Source organism: Dicentrarchus labrax, unplaced genomic scaffold (genome assembly GCF_905237075.1).
Source record: "Dicentrarchus labrax unplaced genomic scaffold, dlabrax2021, whole genome shotgun sequence".
Lineage (NCBI taxonomy): Eukaryota > Metazoa > Chordata > Actinopteri > Moronidae > Dicentrarchus > Dicentrarchus labrax.
The window spans coordinates 9,719,549-9,741,651 of record NW_026136703.1 but is presented as its reverse complement, the minus strand read 5'-3'; the positions used below and the strand labels follow the sequence as shown (position 1 = coordinate 9,741,651).

The 22,103-nt window shown below is 40.7% G+C and overlaps 1 protein-coding gene across 5 annotated transcripts in view; it reads right to left on the bottom strand.

Moving 5' to 3' along the window:
* dlgap2a (discs, large (Drosophila) homolog-associated protein 2a) overlaps window positions 1-22,103 on the bottom strand; it is a 153,062-nt gene that overhangs the window by 5,944 nt on the left and 125,015 nt on the right. For 4 of the 5 annotated variants that reach the window (XM_051391674.1, XM_051391694.1, XM_051391684.1 and 1 more), the window contains one exon: window positions 16,703-22,046. In XM_051391674.1, the coding sequence (XP_051247634.1) occupies window positions 19,651-22,046 (2,396 nt within the window). In that variant the 3' untranslated portion in view covers window positions 16,703-19,650. The other variant, XM_051391711.1, reaches the window with a different exon arrangement.

The window sequence follows — 22,103 nt, the reverse complement described above, 5'->3', positions numbered from 1 at the left end:
AACAATCCTGTCTTATTTCCATGAATGAGCTCAGAAATAATAAACTGCCTTTGTCAGTTCAGTCCTTTTCATCACTTCCTGACATGAAAGAAACATCAGCTTGCGGAGCGCCTCATTGTCTCTGCAACGGGCCCTGCAGTTGCTGCAGGTTTTAATGAGTCATGCGGGTGCTTAACAAATAAAGTTGGATTGGATTGGATGCGATTCTGTGGTAATACTTGATGTCAATAATAGAATTTTGAGGTAATTTCAAATGTATGAATCCATAAATACAACTTTTTTTCCATGAATTCTGTCTCCCCTGGCCACATGTTCATTGTTTATAAGACAAACATTTATGGATACGAACAGAGATGTATGAAATGAAAACACATAAGCTGTTTTGTTACTATAATACACGCAGAAATGCAAACAGCAAATGAGCGTGATGAGTCAGTAAAAATACATGAACTATGACTGTATATGTTACCAGAAAAAACAAGCTCACATACGGTATGTTACTAAGTAGCTCTCTCAAGGAATCAAAGTTTATGAGACACATGGTCTGTTTAGAAAACCATAATAATGGCGTGAAACTTTGTAGTCCAAAACATTTGCTGTGGAAAACAAGGTCAGTGATTCACATTATATTCTAAAACAAAGATTACAACTATTAATAACATTTAATATTAAATCTGTGCAATCTTTGCTTTGTGTTTAATCTGTGTGTGGCTGTAACATGACAAAATAACGCTAATTTGTGAAAATGATCTTGAACTGAATGTGTGCATATCATTAATCTTAATTACTGATTTGAATTTATTTTCACTTTTAACTATCAAAAGTCCAGTGCAGAAATTCAATCAGAAATTGGTTCTCTGAGCAGAAACAACTGGTCTATAGTATAACACTGTTGTGAAAGACAGTGTTGTCTCAACAATGGCCTCATCATACAAGGAGCTCCATACACACCACAATTTATTCAGGACCATTTTTATACAACATGGTGCTAATAATAACAAGGACTGGACGTTTAAGAGGCAATGTTGAATCCATGAATGAGAGCACTTTTCCCACTATTATTAAGAAAATGAGCACTCGGGAAACTGTTCATTATGACTCTAAAAAGTCCAGGGCAGAAATTCATTCAGATTGTCTGGTTGTCTGGAGCGCACAATAGCTCAACTGGTAGAGTGCACGCCCCATATAGGCTGAGTCCTTACCGCAGTGGCCCGGGTTTTCATGTGTTCCAGATAAATGTTAAGAAAACCTGTCAGACCTCTGTGGACTTGGAGTCTGCAGGCCCATGTCCTCCTTTGGCCGAGTATTTGCCAAATTTCCATTATCTCTCCCTATTCACATACTGTATGATGTTCTTGCACAAAATTCTGTGATTATAAATGCAACTAATTGTACTTGAGGTTGAGTCAACCTGCTGCAGATTTCTTCCAGTCTGTCTCAGAATGCAGCAGAATCAGCAACTTAAGCTGCATCAGAAAGATTTCAGAAATCGCAGACCTACTTGAACAATACATGTGATGGGACGTGTCGACTCAATAACCCCAGAGACATTCCCACACTTACACTCTGAATCTTGTGACATTTAGATTAGGTGGCTGGTGAGGAGTGTTGCTGTTTGATGGTCCAATAGATTTACAATATGTCAGCAGCGCCTGGTATTCTCTATGCTACAGTCGTGGGTGATTCGTTACATAATTTAAATGATCACCGTTTGCAGTGGTTCTTTCTGCATTGGAGTGTGGCATTATGCCCTGCCACATGTTTTAAGAAGAAATATATAATTTTCACTTTAAACACAACAAAATGTTAAGGCATCACAAAAAACAAGCTCAAAATTTGAATGAAAAGTGGACATTATATTTGGCTATTTCCTTAAATTACAATCCATCAGATGACTTTAAATTGGATCAGTTTTTTCTAATTGTGCCAGTGATACAGAGATTTAAGTTTACAGTAACCTTATTTTACTTGATTTTTTTGAAATCTCATATAACATGAACCAAATCCTCCAAATTTGCATAATATTCCAATAGAGAGTCTGTGTTTTGTTTTGATATTTGTAAAGTATTATGAGATTAGTATAATGCTCTTTTGTACAGCAAAAGAATGTATCTAAATTACTCCACATTTCAAATATCACTGTATCCATCATGTAAGGTAAGCTGGGAACAGAACACACTTCTGCTATCTGTAATTACAGAGGGAGTGCCACAGCACTTCATCAGCTTTATTTTGACCCTTGAACTTGTGATGCTCTGCAAACTGTCTCAGAAGTCTTATGGCTTCAACTATCTCGAGCTGGCAGATTTAGGAGGAGTCAGTGAGTTTTAAGCCTCAGCTGTGTCAGTGTTTGCTTTTAATCCTGGAGCTCCTCCCAGAGAAGTGCTCCATGCACACTGTTTGTCTCTCTTTTAGAGTATTTTTAAGTCAAGTTTTATGAAAGTTGATCCATGAGGGAGAGAGAAGCAGGTCGATTAGCGCAATTAGACATATCTTTAAGCTTCTAATTTGTGGGCATTTATTTCACAAAGGAAGTCCAAGTGTGAAGTGAATATTGTTCCATTCTTCATGTGGAGAAATGCTGTAGGTTTTTCAAATAAAAACGTTAAGTAAACTTGCATGACACGGTGTCCTTCAGTGGGACAAAATAATGCTTGACTTGGTCTAGAAGGCTGGTTCACGGAATCTAATCCCTGTGCAACTCCTACTCCCTACTCCTACTGAATGAGCGGTTTCTGCTGCTCATTGCAAAAAACAGCAACACTATCTCATAACTCCGCACCAACTTCATTTGAGATATTGGGTACTTGGCTCAGATCAACAAAACAAGTTGTGAACAGTGCATGAAAAATATGAGGCAGAAATCCCTGACCCTGTGCGTGTTCCTGCACTGGATGAGCAATAGAGCGGCTGGTGTCTGGATATTTAGATCTGTTTGAACCCAGGTTTGGCTCAGGCTTCTGTTCTTCTCTTCTCAGGACAAAGCTGCATTACTGAACACACACCCATCCACGCTCGTGTACTGTTCATTTGAAAACATTCAGGTCACATATAAATGTGCTAGATAGCTATTGATTCTCAGTGTTGTAGCCTTCCACAATCAATGATATTCAGGGAGCTTTGATTCAGTTAGTTAGTGCCGGCTAAAGCTATAAATGTGTGTATTGAAGGTTCAAGAACAAAGGTTGTGAGAACACATAAAGGAGTGTGGAACTGTTTCTAATGATAAAAGTTAATTTCACAGCGCAGCCTGTGTATGCTTTGTGCACTACGCAGCAGCATCATACTCATTTGATGACTTGTGCATAAAGGAACATGCTGAATAGAGTCTCATTATTTAAATTCTGATCTGGAGCTTACGAATGGGCTACAAAAGTGGAGCTGAGCAACATGTGACATGAATGTTAAGTTTGTCTGTGTTGCCATAACAAAATCTGACTTTTCTACTAAGACTCAGAAATGATTTATATACTGCAATATGACAGAAGTGTATAATATATATTGGTTTGAATAATGAAAATGGCAGCTGGTCTATTTCTCCCACCTTTATTCCTTTGTAAACTTCTTTCCACTTTTCTTTTTGGTGTATGTTTTGCTACTCATGGGTAATCATACACAAATTATGTACGCTGCATAAAGACTTACTGTCCCTAATTGTCAGTGAATGTCATGGATAGTGTTAGCATGAAGGACAATGAAAAATGTAGTTAGGAGGACAAATCAATTCAGACAAATCTTAGAACACACACACATACACACAGACACACACGCGCACACACACACACACACACACACACACACACACACACACACACACCACCACACACACACACCCCTCTCTTTGATAGGGTTCTTACCAGGTTTTGCTGACACAGCCAGTAGAATTGCTGGAATTTCTGAGACATGAGCAGCTGAGCACTTCCCACTGCACTCCGGATTTTACCTAGGACTGAAACACACATAAAATATCAAGTACAACACATACAGTAGAGTGCCACACATTCAGCGCATTAAAAAAAAATTCATCGTTCAATCTGCCTGCACAAAAGGAGCTTTCAGCATAACACTCACTTTCCTCTGACAGGTCATTCTCTTCAGCTTCTGCCTCCATCTCCTTACACCAGCCCTCAATCCTCTTGGTCTCCGTGTGGAGCAGTTGCATGAACCAGCTCCCGTCCCTCCTCAGGGAGGGGGATGCCCTGCCCGACTCGCCTGACGAGGCCGCATTCTCCCGTGGGGAAGGGGGTTCCAGCTGCCAAGTGTTCTCGCTGGTGGTCTCCCTGGGGCTAGGGGGTTCAGCAGGGGTACGGTAATCCTCACGGTAGCTGAAGAGCCCCTGGGTACGTACGGTTCGCACTGCTCCATACTGGGTGGGCGTGCTGGGCTCTGAGTGACGCTGGAACCCCCCGCCGAACTGCAGGCCCTTGTCCTCCATGATGGGGAAGCCCTCCAACTCCATGTCAGCCTGCACAGCTGCAGTCACACTGTTTGAGCGTTTAAACCTGCCCTGTCTGAAGTAGAAAGACACAGATGCACACACACACACACACACACACACACACACACACACACACACACACACACACACACACACACACACACACAGGCCAAATAAGGGCAGAGACAATGGGACTATTGTTCATAATAGTGAAAGCAAATATTGAAGATTGAGGTTTTCTAATGAGCTTAAAATCCCAGAGCTATTATCTTACCCTTTCTTGTTGTCCTCCACCTGGATCCCAACAGAGTGGTACTCCCGCAAGCCTTTGCTTTCAGATTCAGAGTCCGTGGCTGCTTCCACCTAATGCGAAGAAATGATACAAACCAAAAATGCTTCTCATTATGTGAGCTACCATTCCCCGGTGCTTCTGGGTTTATTGGTTTGGGACTGGATGGAGCACTTTAACTGTACACTGCCTGTCAGAAAGTTAACATTGTATGATTTATGGAGGCAGCAAAGGCAACAAGACTGAGGAGGTTTCCTGCAGAGCAAATTAATCTGAAAAATTAAAGTAGATGTGCTGTATGTTACATTACATACTATATAATGTCTTACAAAAGTTAATTTTAGGTATAAATGTTCATGGCTGACTGAATGTTTTGTAATCTTTAGAATATTTTGTCGGCCTGCTAAACTGTTACAGTGCTACAGTGCTGTGTTGTTATGTGATACAAATCCAGGTCATATGATTTATCACATCAAATATACAGTACAATAAGCAAGAAAAAGGAAGGTATGGGCTTTTTTTGTGCTACAGTTCTTTTTATTATGAAACAGTTTTGCCCCAGTAGGCAGGACTCCATTAGGTTAAAGCTGCTAATCAATATTTTTATATGAACAATGGTTCAAATGACAATGTGTAATGGGAAGGGGCAGACTTGTAATTACAACCCCACATAAAATTATCACCTGACTCTGCAGTTGCCTTCAGCTTTATGGAAATTTGAGCTCATTTCAGCTCATTGTTTTGGATTTACAGCCCACAGCTTTACGGTTTTGGTTCACTCACACCACTCTAATTAGCATCCTTTCTGAACATAGGCAGTGTTTTAAGTGATAAAGCTCTGATACACCCTCTGTTCACTACCTGTCCAACACTTTTATGAGGCAGACAAAGTCAGCAACTAGCCGGCTCACATAGTACCAGCATTTAGCTGCTATAGAGCCAGTTAATTCTTCTCAGAAGCTGGTTTAGACCAAACAAAAGCTAAAAAGAGTGTGAATGTTGGACTTACATTCATTAGGTGAGAGAAACAGATGCCTTTTTGATAACAAGTAACTTGCAACTTGTTGCACCACCCCCAAATACCAAAAAAATATCTGTTTAGTTATTCACTTCCTATTCCATAAGTAACACATCTGGCAAAATCACCAAGACAAATGCTTCTTACTTAACGTAAGGTCAGGTACTTTGGACTGTTCTTTCTCATGTAGTAACAGCTGTGTGACCAACGTTACACAGTGACAGATAGGGCAACATTAGTGGACATTATGGGATGTGAAGGAAGAATGAGTGATGGTGATCCTGTTTGCCCCTGCATGGCTGCGATCCTGATCCAGCCACCCAGGCTCAGAGACTCTTTATCGCTGCCTGCACCACTCCCTGGAGCCCCATGTTTTACTGGCTTTATGGAAACCCTGTCAGTACTCACCAGTTTTGCTACGCTTTTCCATCTGTCACTTATTCGCTGTTTCTCCAATTGCTCATCTCCTTCTCGTTTAATTTCTTTGCTTTCTCTTCTCTCTTTGTCTAGCATTCACAATTTCCTGCTGGCTTACTGTCACAATCTTTTTCTTTCTTTTGCTATCTTAAGCCTTTCTTTGTCTTTTTTTTGTCATTTCAGTATTTCTTCTTTAGTGCCCACTGAGCCGTTTTTTTTCACTGGAACTGTACCAGAAATGGTCTGTAAATCAAAAGTTTGATGGTACAGACTGGCCAGAGAGAGATGTATGGTCGCTGTGTAATGCTTTGGATTATGTACGGAGCCCCTAAAGGCCTGTAAGGTGATATTTTTTATCTTGTGCAAACAAGATAATTATCTTGTGCACACAAGTTATCATCTTGAGCAAACAAGATAATAACCTTTATCAGTTACCTTTTTTGCACCTTTCTCTTTATTTCCCGTCTTATAAGTATAGTATCCATTATTCTATTATTCTTCTTATTATAGTTACATGATTTTTCATAAATACACCTGCAATATTACTATTAGACAACCATATACTGTAAAATCACCCATGATCTCATCTCTCTAAATGAATCATATATAGTTCATATATTATGGGATAACTGTAGTAGTAGTAGTATGACTACAGGGTGATTTTACAGTAGGTGGTTGTCTAAAAGAGTACAAGGAATATCATCCTTGTTTTTTCCACCAAAATGATTGCAAGAGCCATCCAGAAATGTCCCTATGAGGCCTTTAGAGCGTCTGACATTCATAAATCTTCAGCTCAATGTAGTATCATGACTATGAGAGTGAGTCAAAGGCAGTGGTTCAAAATAAGGCTTCCTCTGTTGTGAGGAAATGTCAACCCTACCTTTGGTGTAGAGTGGTCAGTATTAAAGCTGGGGAATGACATATTTGGAGAGCCATTTTATATTCTGTCAGGCCGTTTGGGAGACGCTGTTAGCAGGGAGGAAATGAGTGCGGAGCAGCTTGCCGAGGTGACCTCCATTACTTTGTGTTAGAAGCAGAGCAAAGTCCACCTCATGAAAAGAGAATGAGTTTCATGTCTGTGATGGATGAGGACTGAAGGAAGACAAAACATCCAGGAGGCTGTGAGATTTATGTCCAATAGGCTTGCCTACCCTGAAGATGTTTTGGTATACGTACATAGAGATACGGCGATGTGCACACACACTTGTATAAGCACACACACACACACTCTGCATCAGTAATTACAGTCACAACGTCAGCACAGGTGTGGAAACTGTGAGCATCAGCATAAAGTTGAACCACAGTGCCTTTCATCCAAAACACACAAACACCACCTGGTGACTTTTCCTAGCCAATGACTGCGTTTAAGGTTAAAAGCTTTGACTTCCTCTTTATGCAACCTCATTATGGCTCCAATTAAAACTATTTTTGTAAATAAATCAATCTGTACTTTAGAACACAAACATGTCTTCGCTCCTGGGTAGCAAAAGGTTATCTAAAGTAGCAATAAAGTGGTCCTTAAGGAGTACAGGAAGTCAAGAAAACACCACGTCCACAAGGTCAAAGATCAAAGATTGAAAATATTCTGACCTCCTCTAAGATAGGGCTGAAAGGAAATGGCAAATCAATACAGAGTCAGGCTAATTCAGGTTAATTATACTTCCAGTAGTAGATGAAGCAGACTGATTGGCCATATGATACAATGTCCATACGTCTGAATTATTGATAAATCATTATTTGCCAAGTCCCAAGACATCATTGTCATCATCTCACGACAATAATGTGTTGCACCAGGGACTCTCTTATTTTGTGGTTTATTGAGTGAGCAATGCATTTATATGGAGTGGTTGTCTCTTCCTCTGGAATGTAACAACTGCTCACAAACTCAACTAACTCAAATCTAATTTAAATAACAATAAACTATAACTCTGAATTAGTAACAGAATATTTTTTATTTTATTTTAAGAAAACTTCAAGGGAAATTTTAGTGCCTAGTTAAATAAAGGACTACATTTTATTTTCCAACATGAAGGTTGAAATATGCTTTTCAAGCCTTCCCCGTACTGCAGGGAGTACAATTCTAGTGTAGAATGACTAAATATGTATTTATTGTTGTTGCTCTAAATGTAGTCAAAATTAAATGTATTGGGTATACATTTTCTATTTTGTGTGGCTCGCTCTGAGCCACTTTGTTTGTTTTGAATTTACCATAATTCATGAGAATGAGACTCAACAACCCACTTTCTCCAGAATAACTGACCCCACCTTACAATGCTCTGGTAGTCAGACATTTAAAGTGTTGGTGGGTTGATGTTGGTGGGTTGGATTGCATCTCTACATTTCCCTCTTGGATGTTTCTGTGAATGTAAACCTTTACTAGACCGGCACTGATAACTGAAAGTGCGTATGGACTTTACACACATCACTGGAGTCAATTTGAAAGCCAGTATAATTTTTACATACATTTACTTGTACTCTGGCGACTCCTTCCTAAATTCACCCTTGCTTCTTCTCAACAGTTCCTGCTCTTTCTGCTCTACACTAATGAATTAGCCGAAGTTACATGTGCGTTGATTTGAAAAGATGGTGCCCCCTATTGAGTGTTGCCCAGTATGAAGTTTGGTGAAGCATGACAATGAGGTTTTAATGTTGCGGTTCTGCTATTTAAAATTAGCACTCATTACTGTGCCCTGATCATGCCTGGATGACTGACCCTGACTACCAGGAAACAGAAACTGTAAGTACTGTATCAAGTACATAAATGAGTCAGGGACTGAACACTTTGGGGGCAGAGTGAGCAAATGAATGAATGCAGGATAAATTAGTGTTTTGCATGTGGGAGGGTGAATCACTGTGTTTACATGAGGTAGGAAATTAATGTAAGCTGGTTACTGTGAAACCCGCATTTACACTCATCTAATTTCTCCCCTAACGCCTATTATATTTTTCAAACAAGGCTGGGATTTACTTGTATTAGTGATTACTGTTGGTGGCTCAGATAGAGACTATGCTGATAAAGGCTCTGTAGTCTGTTTAGCTGAGACAACAGACTTATTTGAAGGACTAGTGTGTAGGAGTTAGTGGGATCTAGAGGTGAAGTTGCAGATTGCGACTAACTGAACACTGCTCACGTCTGACTCACGTTTGACGACATGGGAATGATAATGGGTTGTGAAATGTGTAGGAGAAACTACGGTAACCACAAAACTCGTGAAAAATGCCCTTTCCAGAGCCAGTATTTGGTTTGTCCCTTCTAGGCTACTGTAGAGACATGGCAGGCTCCATGGAAGGCCACCAGCAGTGTCTGTAGATAAAAACAGCTCATTCTAAGGTAAAGAAAACACAACAATTTCCATATCCAGATGATTATAAACTAATGAAAACATACTGATGAATATCATATTAAATTTCTGCCAATAGATGCTCCTAAATGTTACACATTGTATTTTAGTTGCACTTTAGATTTAGGAATGAATAAGTTTATTATTTGATTTATTTAGACGGCCATAGTGCAAATGCAACTTAAAGTTTGAATCTAGTGATCAATAAACGGGGCCATTAAAATATCACCAAGCCATAAAATAATTCAGATATCTAAGGTGTGAAAATATGTCTAGGGCCAGTAATGTTTTCCACAGACACACAGACACACACACACACACACACACACACACACACACACACACACACACAAACACTCGACAACTTCACTGTAACAGTCTGTAAAAGAGATTCCAGGAGAGTCCAGATTGATTAATTGAGTAATGATTTTTTCTCAAATTGATGAAAAAGCTAATGCTGGTTCTAATAGAAAGGTGTCATCACAGTTTGTTGCGTATGGGGCTGCATAACATTATGACCACCAGGGTGCCCAGCTGTTAAAAATATAGCTGTGTGTATTTGTGACCAAGAGTTTCTTCTGCAGGCATTTGCTTTGGTAAGCAGGTTTCTCTTAATCCCTCACCTTAATTAAGGAAATTACATTCCTTGTTTACATTAAGTTTTATGATTATGTTTCATGTTCCTGCAGAAAGCCGACAGAAACCAGGTTACTTTAACACAACGAATGCAGGATAAATTATAGTGCAAAATTTTAATGGGCTGCGAGAACTCATGTGTTGGAGGCTATTTTTAATTGCTCCCATTTACACATTACAGTGGAATGTAATGTCTGGGCAAAACTTGCTGCTGGTTATTCTCTTGGAGTTTGGATGTGATACAATGTAGCGAGTGTAGCAGGGATCAATTGACTTTGAAGGGATCATTTATTCGCTGGCTGACTCCCCAATGGCAACATCTGACAGTCAATGACTTCAGTGTAATTTAGGTGTTAGACCGATCTCCAGCCAAAGGACTTTCTTAATATCACCTGAAAAAACCCAAAGCAATTACCCTTTAAGGTGTGCTTGACTTATTTTTACAAGAAACTTGAACAGCACCCAACGACATTCAAACACCTCCGGAATGAGATTAATGAAGTGGTCTGCTATTTTTTTCTTCTTCAAATATTTGAAAGGTTGTCAAGTTCAGCTTTGCCCTAGACTTTGCAAATTGGACGGTCAGCAGACAAGAGAGTGAGTTTGTGAATTTATGGATTTATGTGTGGGAAAGAGAATACAAATTTTGTAAATGGCATAAAATACTAAATAGATGGGGGAAAGACTAATGGAAGAAAGTAAATGTGGACGAGGGGGTAATGATGATACAAAGGGGTTGAAAGCTGAATATTATGAACCAAGATGAATACAGAAAAACAAAATTACTGCTCCCTACGAACAGAGCAAGAGAAAATACGACTTTCAAATTCTCAAATCCACACAGTGACTTTGATATTCTGCTTTGATAAAACTCTATAAATGGATATGAGGTGATGTGGTGTGAGCTGCCACACAGCCCTCACTCTTTGTTCTGCAGCAGACCTGCAACCTTTCGACTGCAACTGGAGATCGAACACCAGAACCTCAGCCAGTGTCAGAGAATGGGGCCGACAAATCCACGATAAGATCAAACAGAGTTGGAGGAGGGGAGAGACAAAGAGAGAAAAAAAAGAAGAAGGGAGAGAAAGAGAGAGAAGGAGAGAAGGAGCCTGAAGACTGTGAGATTGGCGAGAAAGAGTAATGATACAGTAAGTGGAAAGGGAGTGAATGAACCATGGAGTGAACTACCATTCACTAAAACCTGCTCCAGCACGAGTTGAATCTTAATTGATGGATTGCGGTAAGATGACTCACTCTTTCTATTTTTAGCTGCTTGAAAGAGAGCACTGTTTCTGAGTGGAATGTATGTGTGAGCGAGATGTAAGAATTTTAGAACTCATTCCATCCTATGTGATACAGGACTGACCTGTATCCCTATAGAGGATCGAGGTGTCTTCAAATACTCCTCAGCCTTGGACACCAGGATGGCCTTATCGCAGGTGAGCACCGAGCTGTGGCTGTCTGTGGACGGGTGTCTTTTTCCAGCCATGACCCCAGCCGCCTCCATGGCTATGGTCACAGCCTTGGTGCTGTCCAGGCTGTCAGTGGAGTTATAGAGGGCCCTGCTTGGGCCCAGCCCCAGGCTGAGGCCGTCAGGGGCCCACATTCCACCATGAGGGTGCCTTCCCTCGTGGTAGGCGTCCTGGGTGGATTCGGTGCTGCTCTGGGCCGTGATGGAGATGAGGGGTTTGGAGGTGGTACGGGGCGGGACCGGAGGAGGGGTCTTCTTGTAATTGGGTGTGTAGGTGATGGCTAGAAAAGATGGAGAGACATAATTATTTATATAATAATCTTTCTTTACTGCATTACCATCATGGAATTCTATATATACTATATATATATATACACACACATACCTTTAAGTGCAATTTCATAATCACATAGATTTTTGGTGATTAAATCATTAAAGGTCAACACTATGTTTCAACAATATAACTTCAGTCTGTATTCAACAAATATTAAATATAGTAAATATTCAACAATTAAAGACTTTCATCTACTGACAACCAGAGTATACCCTCTAAATAAGGAAATCCATGGAAATCCATTAATATTACTTAGTTTTTGACATCATCCTTTATAAATTCTGTTACAAAGATTAAAATAACATTGACGGCATGCCCCATTCTGAACCTCCTCAAACTACACCAGTGTGTCATTATTACTGCCAACAATGATTAATTAAGACCAAAACCAACAATGTTTTTTTTTTTTCAAATAAAAAATAATTCCCTTAAACAGCCGGGCACTCTTCGTTTTAAGCATATCTTATTCAAACAGGAGTAAATTGTGTATTTGTGGGGGACTATTTCCATCTGTGAATTAATACACATTTAGAGCCGGACGGTGTATGTGAAATCAATGTAATGTAAGGAAGGAACATGTCATCTAGTGCAACAGTGTGATTCACTGCTGTGTTTTTTATTGTTTTTGGACAACAACACAGACAATACTTGTCTTTTCGTGGGATTTGTTGAAAAAAATAAAAATGTAGAATTTCACCTTTTAAACATCTATCATCTATCCCTCTAATCTCCTGATTCCTGCTGCACCTGCTCTAGTCTTAGACAGATGATGAAGCTACTTGGTCACACAAGTCTGCTTGTAGTATGTGCATGAATCAACATCTCAAGGTCAAAGTATGGCAGCAACATCATGCATATATGACAGCATATATTCCTACCCATTTGTTACATGACAACAAGCTGATTAAGGCAAGTGTTTTCCAATGTATTAACTATTATTATTATCACATAATGAACTTACTTTTATTGGTTAATGACCTAATTAGCAGAAGTGGTGAGCTAATATCCCATGTCAATTATGATGGGACATTAGGCAGAAACAGCATTTGTTTTACAACTTGATAAATGTAGCTGGTTGCTAAAGATGTATAAGCATAACTCAGGGGAAACTTTGTGAGATGGGTTCTCTGTTTGTACTTTTCTGTTGTTGCTGATCATCTTATTGATCTGAGTTCCTGGCTCCTGTTCAAGAGGCGTATTTGCCTCTCTACCAGAGCAGAAACCTTTTTCCTCCTCTTTTGTCCACATTCAGTGCTCAGATAAGGGAGAAAATGGTTGCAAGTGCAGGCACCATTTAAAGGTTATACATATATATTCTTTAAATTATGAATCAATCAATAGAGTAACAGGGAACATCAAAGCCTCTGTGACAGGAGACACTCATCAGACATGGATCCAGAGAGGTAATCAACGGTACTCATGTGTGGAGGATCCTAGCGAGGAGGTACAGCTCAAGGAAGCCTGACAACTCTCATCTTCTTATTCTGTCCATTTCATGACAGAAAGCGAGGGATTACTTTCTTTCAAGTGCAAATGAGAATATGGACTTAATCCACAGAGAGATGGACTGAGGAACGGGTCATGAACGCCTTCTACATTTTGACGTGTCTTTATTTTCAAGCAGGGCTTTGAGAGAACCGCTCACTCAGTGTAGTTACAGGCTAGAACATCTGAAGCACAAGCTGTGTTTAGTGCATTTTGATCAAAGCTGAGAGACTGCCAGCTACCTTAGAGCCAAGAAGAGAAGAAAGAAAGAAGACAAAGAGGAAGAATACCGAGTCACGCTGCAGGTTAAGTTATGGGTTATCGTTTTCCTTGACAAAGAGGCAAACTGTGTTGAACTCTGTGTTTCTGTTTCGGTCTTACAAATGCTTACATCACACAAAGCAATTAAGGGAGTCCTTATGAGACCAGAATCTGATCTATTTTGAGTTCTAATGAGCTGCACACCCCACGCAGGCCTCCAAAAGTTGTGGTGTAGAATTAATAGCATTTCACCCTAATTACAATGTAGCCCGAGCAACAAAATTACAGAACAAACACATTGTTGTCTGCAACAAGGGAAAGATTTTCTTTTTGTTCGCAACCCTTTAGAGAAAGAGCATCATTTATGGTAAGACTAAAACCCAGGGCTTCACCTCAAACATGCTCAAATACCTTTTGGCCTCTTTCTCACCCATATTTTGGCTGTGTTTATAAATAGCTAGAGACGTCTGGTCTATGAAGAGCGTTCATCTCTGGCGGCTTAATGAGTCATGCTGCTGCCCATTCACAAAATTAACTTCTCATGGATGAAGAGATGCATTACTGAGGAACAAGGAAGATTGGTGGAAAAAAAGAAATGTAGAGGTAAGAGAGGAGAGTGGATCTGCGCAGACAGGAAGAGAGGGTGAGTGTGTGTGTGAGATAGAGAGCAAGGATAAATCAGGGAGCGAGGAGAGATCAAGGGAGGAAAGCGATGACCCATTCAGGGGGCATGATTCAGCAGGAGGACCAAAATAGAGCCATTATTAGCCAGCCAGTCGTGCAAAGGGGAGTCATAATTCTTGCTCCCATCTTGGCAGTGGCAGTATTACTCAGCATTTAGATTTCCTCTGAGGTGAACACAGCCAGTGCTCGCTCACTCACTCATTCATTCACTCACTCACTCACTCACTCATTTCACCATGCCAGACTGTTAGCAAAGTAGTGAAATGGTCAATCAAGGCTGCACCAGGCATGTGCTAGTTGATACAGTATGGTAATTTAATGAGTTGCAAATTTGGCAAGGAATTCGCATCAGTCAAGCACATAACACACAACAAAAGCACACTCTCTCTCACACACACACACACACACACACACACACGCACACACACACACACGTAAGTCGGATTTGAAATATGACAAAGCTTAATTCAGACAGCCAACTGGAATAGATAGTGTCAATGTGGACTACATACAGCTTTGATATTTGGCGTCTTCTGTTTACCACAAAGAAACACCAAGCTAAACGCAGGGAGGAGTGGGGAGTGACTGCTACGTGATGAGAACGTAGATTTAGATATTCTTTGGCTTCCAAAGAGGCACCACAGAAAAAGTTTGAGATGAGATGGTGTATATTCTTACAGCAAGATGAACAAAATGTTCCCTTGGATGCAGGTGAGGTTTCAAGAAACAGTATGTACAGTGAGTACAGTTTGAAAGAGGTCGAACATGGAAGTATCTTTAGAAGCAGCTAAAAGTATTCAGTGTGAATACTCCATTTCATTTCTCTCTCACCTACACACACATACACGAGTACAAACAACTACCACTGTGCCAGTGAGGCTGATTAACGTGAGACACAAAGGCAGTGATTCAACCACTCCATCTCTGTTAGGACCTCTCTATCTATCAAGACTGGCTTGTATGCTAACATGGGGGTGGGGTAGGGGGGGAGTTGAGTGACACATCGTTAAGAGTCTTTCTTTCCGATTGGATTTATCACTGTAAGGGAAATGCAGCAGTTTGTTTTGCAGCAGGCTTTTAAGGATATGTAAATGATCTGGAGAAAGGGAGGGAGAGGAAGATGGATGGTCAACTCCATTATTGGCACTGTCACGAGTGTTGCAGACAGAAACAATAAAGGAATTAATGTAAAAATAACAATAAGTAGATAACAAAAACAAGTCTGGGTGAGTCACTACTAAGGCTTACTTAACTGAACCTGGATGGTTTGCAAAAGTTTAATGTAAAGATTTCTTGAGCATTGGGATGAATCACTAAGCCCAAAAGCACTGTTTATAACAAACAAAACACCCCTGTGGCAGAAAATCATGGTCAGTTCTTTATGATCTTTGGATCAAGGACGTTCTTTTGCTCGCCTAAGTCACACTGCAGAGTCTGTCTTTCACTAATGGCTGCTGCAGTCAGTAATAGAGACACTCCCCTGTTGTTACTTCTGGTGGCACACTGAATAGCATCTGCATGTCACCAGTTAGATGCATGTCAGCGTAGTCTTAACCTCACCCTTCATGAAAACAAATTGGCCTTTTGTAGACTAGATGGATCACTAAAATGCACAACGGGGGCTAATAATAGAAACATCCAAAGGATGGTGTGTGTGTGTGTGTGTGTGTGTGTGTGTGTGTGTGTGTGTGTGTGGTGTGTGTGTGTATGGGTTTGTGCTCTCATGTGATATTGCAGACTTTGGGATGGAGAGATGGTTTCAGAAAGCGACGCTATCATAAATATGTCAAGCGGCAGCAGAGAAAGCACTTTAACAATTGAGCTCTGTCAAAACTAAAGTCTTTCTCAAACAAAGGAGGAGGATGGTTTAGAGTAGAGGCACAGTGGAGGCGCAGTGGAGCAACTGCAACCTCCAGTTAATCTAGCTGCTATAAGATCAAGCACTACATGAAGAAATAACTGATAATTGCGGTAAAAGAACGTAAGGGGAGGATATAGATACAGAAAGACAGGTCTTTTTTTGTGTGAATTCCTAATTTTTTATTCAATAAATCCCTAATTGCAAGTTAGAGTATCACTGCTTGTTCACTTCATGGTAAGTTGTAGTGCATTATTCATATAGTGGCTTCTGTTGAAGTCTCCATTTGCTTTCTTTGGCTGTGAATGTGTGATTAACTGCAGCTACTCAACATTATTTAAGCAAGTGCTTAACAGCGACATTTAAATGGAGCAATGGAGGATTCCCCAGGTGGCAGGTTTACCTGGGGTTTGCTGGGGAGTCCGATCAATGCTGCAGGTGGAGGGGAGGCAGAACTGGATCCCTGAAAACAAGGGAGTGGGGTGGATATTCAGAAAAGTGGGCATATCTGCCCAAACACAAAGTACAATCTATTTTCATCACACAAGGCAAATGTAGACCAGATCCAGGGCTATGAGGATCATCCTGCACAGTAGGATGTATAGCAGAAATCAAAACAAAGAAGAAATTCTACACCAAAAAATGCCTTCACACTAACTAGGAAGTCCATGTTTCAGCAGAGCACCTTGATCAGAGCGTGAAGACAGAAAAGGAATCAGCATACATACAAATACAGATTTTTTCATCTTGGATTACACATCTCTGATGTTTCTTGTAAATCATTTTGAGACAGACACAGTGACCCGTATTGGAGGTTGGTGTAAATAGGTCAACACACATCATTTGACCTGGCTTCATGACCGTGCTCCCAACATGACCTGAAACTGCTACACTCTTACAAGATGACCAAAAGTAAGTCATTACAACAACCAATTTTGATTAAATGAAAGCTGACTTCGGTCAAGGTCTAATGTAATTCCTTGGTTTAGCAGTGATGTATAGCCTACTTCAATAGTAGGCTATAGGTGCAAATGTTTGGCTTTTGTGGGCCACACAAACCAGGGTTCAAATGGAGATTTTTGCTTGAAGATAGAGTTAATTGTTTAATTTGAAGTCAAATTTGCCTGATATGTTCTTAGATACCAGTTTGTCACCTTAACAAAGGTATTTGTGATTTATAATAGTGTTAAAGTAAGTAAAAATGTTAATTTCTGTTTTTATGATATGTATTCAAAATGTCATCCATTAAACATACTTAAAATACCTTCCCCCTTTCAGCACCTTGATTCTCTGCTTGGTGAAATGAATATTCTAATGTTGAATGTGATATTAGGTGTAGTTTAACCTTGTAACTGTAGAATGTTTCTGCAAAGGTTATCACCCTATTAAACTCCATTTGAGACTATAAATTAATATAGATGTATAAAGAAAGCAATCAAAACAATTATAGAATAGAACATTTCACTGGCTTACTTGTACAGCCTTTTAAGAATATAACAGTAACTCTTACGTTTGAATAAACACAAGGTCAGCTAGCAGGTCTAGTTTTCCTCCAATTAAGCAGACATTTCACAACTACTAATCAGCATCATTCCCTCTATTTTAAGTTCACTGTAGAAAAAGGGCCTGTCATTATATGCTAGTATCTCTCATTGCATGATTGAATCCTGAAGCAGTTATATCTTATGAATAAACATAATGTCACTGCAGTACAGGTTATATTATGTGTTACTTTCAGAGAACAATTTTGAAAATGAAAAGTTAAACATGGAAGGGGTCCAGGGAGGAAAAAGGTGGCAGGTTCTATGCCGGTGAAATGAGCCAAATGAATACAACAATACACCCTAATTAACTTCCCACCCCTTTGAAAACCTTTCAGATTCAGTTAATTTTGCAAACTTTCATAAAGTGTTCTGCATATATTAAATTCAAAACAAAACACAGGAAAGTCCTTTACTGGCAGCTCACTGATTTTCGCTGAGAGATTCTTTTTGTTCCAGCGCACTTTATTAGAGCACAGACTTCAGTGGGCGATTCCATATGAAGCCCATTAATTGGACAGATAGCACAGATATATCTTGTGATTTGCCTGGCTTTTTAGCTGTTCATTGCTGGTAACAGAATTCTGCGTCTTCTGTGGTGTATGTAGGTTCCTTTCATTGCACTGAATATCAAAAGGAAACTATGAATAGATCTGAATACTTACAATGAGGCACTGTATATGAAATGCACAAAATATTGAGGCCATCTGTCATGCACCATTACAACATAATTGTCATCATTCATTGTCACAAAATAAAAAAAATAGCCACATGATGTACACCTCTTTTCAGGAAGGAACACAATTCAACATGTCATTACACTTATGTTCCAGTTGTATTACATTCTCAATCTTTGATTCCTGAGCATTAAGATGATATCCTACAGTAAAAAATACAATATCACCTCTCAACAAGGCCTGCAGTTACTATAGTCGGATTATCAGACAATTATAATTTATAGTGTATTTTTTAAATAAATGCTTATTGTCCAGCTATATGTGTGTGTATGTGCTGTATGTGCATGTGGGTATCATGAGTTTTTTTGTACATAGGGGCTACATACCATAACTGTACTGGTTTCTGAGTATATTTGAGCATGAGTGTGAATGATGTGAGTTATTATTCCCAACAAATTAACAGTATAGTACTCCAGCTCCATCTAAGATTGTGCAAACATCCTTCCACAGCATCATGTCCTTTTGCTTTATAACTGCAGAGTCCATCCAACAGCTCACATAGTAAACAGTGTGTCCTTATAGTTATATGATAACTGGGAATATTTACTTCACTCCACTCTGGAGTGACAATAAAGAGAGCTCAAAATAAGTCAAGGAAAGGAAAGTCATTACTGCAAGGATTGTCAGGACCTTGTATACTTTAGGCCATCTTGTCCGTAGTCTATAACAGAGCTCCAAAAAAGTCTATGTGTGTCACCATATCTGGATGTAATACAGTGACTGAAAAAGAACAGTCATTACTAATGTATCCAATGATTAAATAGGGTACACTGAAATAAGCAGTTCTGTCCTGGAAGATAATTCACATCAGTGGTGACAACGGCTTCAGAAAAGTTTGTACTGTAAATGGTAAATGTTTTTGAAGCATGACTGTTCAGTAAATTTGTCACCACTGGGGGTTCATCGTATTCTTGCAGTATCGTGCAATCCTTGATATATGTTTCTTTTGCTGCCACCAATGCAGTCTTTTTTCCTGGAATATTACTGCAGGGTTGTGTATGAGGAAGTTCTTGCTTTGAATGCCAATGATCACATGACATTTAGATCTGCTCGTTGCTCTACAGTGCATTGGCAGCTACAAACCATGAACTATAAATATACTTTGAGCTACATTTCGTCTGCTGACAATGAGGTATGAGATCACAGAGTGAGAGAAACGTATGTGATTTCTGCACTGTTGTACTCGTATCTCCCGCTCCAGAGTTCCACACTGGCACTCCTGTGCATTGATTCACGTCTCTGGGCCCTCTTCTGCCACCTGCACCACAAAAAGGCCTGCTGACTTGAAGACCTCTCCAGACTGCCTGGGTTCTCTTCTTCCACAAGTTCCCCATACTCCTGTGATACAGCCATACACTCCAGTGTTTCTACAATTATATCACCTGGCTCCATGTGTGCCAGATCCACTGAGGACACATCTTCGAGATCTGGTGGTGATGGATTTGTATCTGGTGGAAGAGGATCTGGGGCTGGACTTGTTGGTCCAAAGTCCATCTCTAGTGACGTATCAGGAGATACTGAACTAGGAGGGGATATTGTAACAGTGACCTGTGGTAGAGGGACTTCATGTACTTCTATGGCTACATCCTGAGCTAAGCGATAATCCATAGCTGGATCCAAACAGACAGATTCTGTTGACTGTGATGAATCCAAGGGATACAGCGTGGCAGGGTCAACAGCTGGGAGGGGATAACTTGGACAGTCTGATTGGTATGTGGGTGGATGTAAATCCTCTGTATTAGATGGAGAGTCAACACTCAGGTCAAAGGGCTCTGGCTCGGGGTCCATAAACACTGAGTCAAGATCATCTTGATCTAGAGAAGTCAGCATGACTAAGTCAAAGTGGACCAGATCGGCATGATATATAGGGGTAGTATCAAGTGGTTCTGGAAGGGGTGGCCACTCTGGGTCTTGGGAGTCTGGTTCAGTGTTGAGTTGAGTTTCTACTGAACTAGAAGCAAAGGTTGTGACTGGTGTCATTTGCTCTGGGGGAGGGTCAGAAGGATCATCTGGAAGGGTGATAATGGGATCTGGATTTGTGTCACTGTCAGTTGGACTTGCAGGAGAGTCTGTGTCAAGGTACTCTGACACCACAATAGAGGGACATATGATGTCAGGCTCTAAATTACATTGTGTAACAGTATCAAGATCTGATGTAGGCGCATCACAGTCTGATAATGGGCCTTGACTAATAGGGTCTGATGGTTTTGGCTCTAATTCTGTTGGGTCTTCAGGATCGGGATCTTCTGAATCTAATCCTGAATATGGTACAGACACAGTAGTAGGTTCTTGAGACACTGGATCTGGCTTGTCCACAATGACAGGATCCGTAGACTCTGAGTCTGACATGATGTCATAATCATGTTCCTCTGGTGGAGACACAGTAACTACAGGAACTGGATATGGTAGCTGTATCTTATCTTTTTCAATTATTTCTGAGTCTGGGGATTTCATGTCATCAGGGTGAGATGGTTCAGTATCTGAATGGGACTCATTAGCTGGGTCTATATTTATTAGCTGTGGAGTGATTAGCATTTCTTGTTCTGTCACTGAATCCCGAAGGCTTTCAGAGGCTGCTTCTGAGGAAACTGGCATTGTATCATGAGTAGTGACTGGTTCATTAGTGACCATGTCAGATGAACTCACAATTGCATGGTCTGGTAGCTCTGGTTCTGGGTTAGCTGTAGAGGGCACAGCAGTCAAGTCAAACAGCCCTGGTTCGACTGTTCTAACAGAGCCTGGAAGTATTGGATCCAAAGAAAGTGGTATGGCACTCTCCACATACATTGACTGTGGACAGGCAAGAATGCTTGGGTCCATAGAGAGCTGCTTTGGCAGATTACGGCGGGCACCTTTCATTTCCTCCTTCTCTTCTGGGCAATTGACAGCTGCATCTGCAGTGCTTTGGCGGACCAGGACTTTGCTTCTGGCCTGGGTCCCCACAGACACTTTTGATACCTGGGGTTTCTTCTCCCTAGCTCCACCAGTGCCTCTCTCTGTTGTAGAGGTTCCAGGTCCGCCTGCTCCTACCCCTGCTCCTGACCTTGTTCCTGTCCCTGTCCCTGCCCCAACACCTCCGCTTAAACTTACATCAGCTCCAGCAGCCACGTTGCCAGCTTGGGGAGACCATGTATTGTAATGCTGCGTGAAAGTGTTGAAATTACTGTTGAAAGCCCGAAGCTCTTTGCAGAGGTCCCTCCTTAAATCAGCTAGTTCTCGACGCATGGCAGAGACCTCTTCCTTCCATTGCATGCTGATAGCTGCAGCCAAGGTAGCCGACTCTTTGATACTGGCCTGGATGGCTTTTGGTGATGGCCGTTCTGGGGCACTAGATCGGGGGGATCTGAAGAGGCTTGGAGACACAGGCGGTCCAGACAGAGGTTTGGCTGTAGCCCCCATGTTATCTTGCTGGTAAAGCCTGTCTCTTCTGATGGGGCAGCCTAGATCATCATGAGCCAAAGGGGCCGTGTCTGCCAAATCCTCATGTACACTGGCCTGGTCGGGTAAACAAGAATCTTCCTGCACATAATTTCTGTCTGGAAGACAAATGTAAATATGTATCTGTATTATGGCCACAGGTGTGAGCAGCTGGA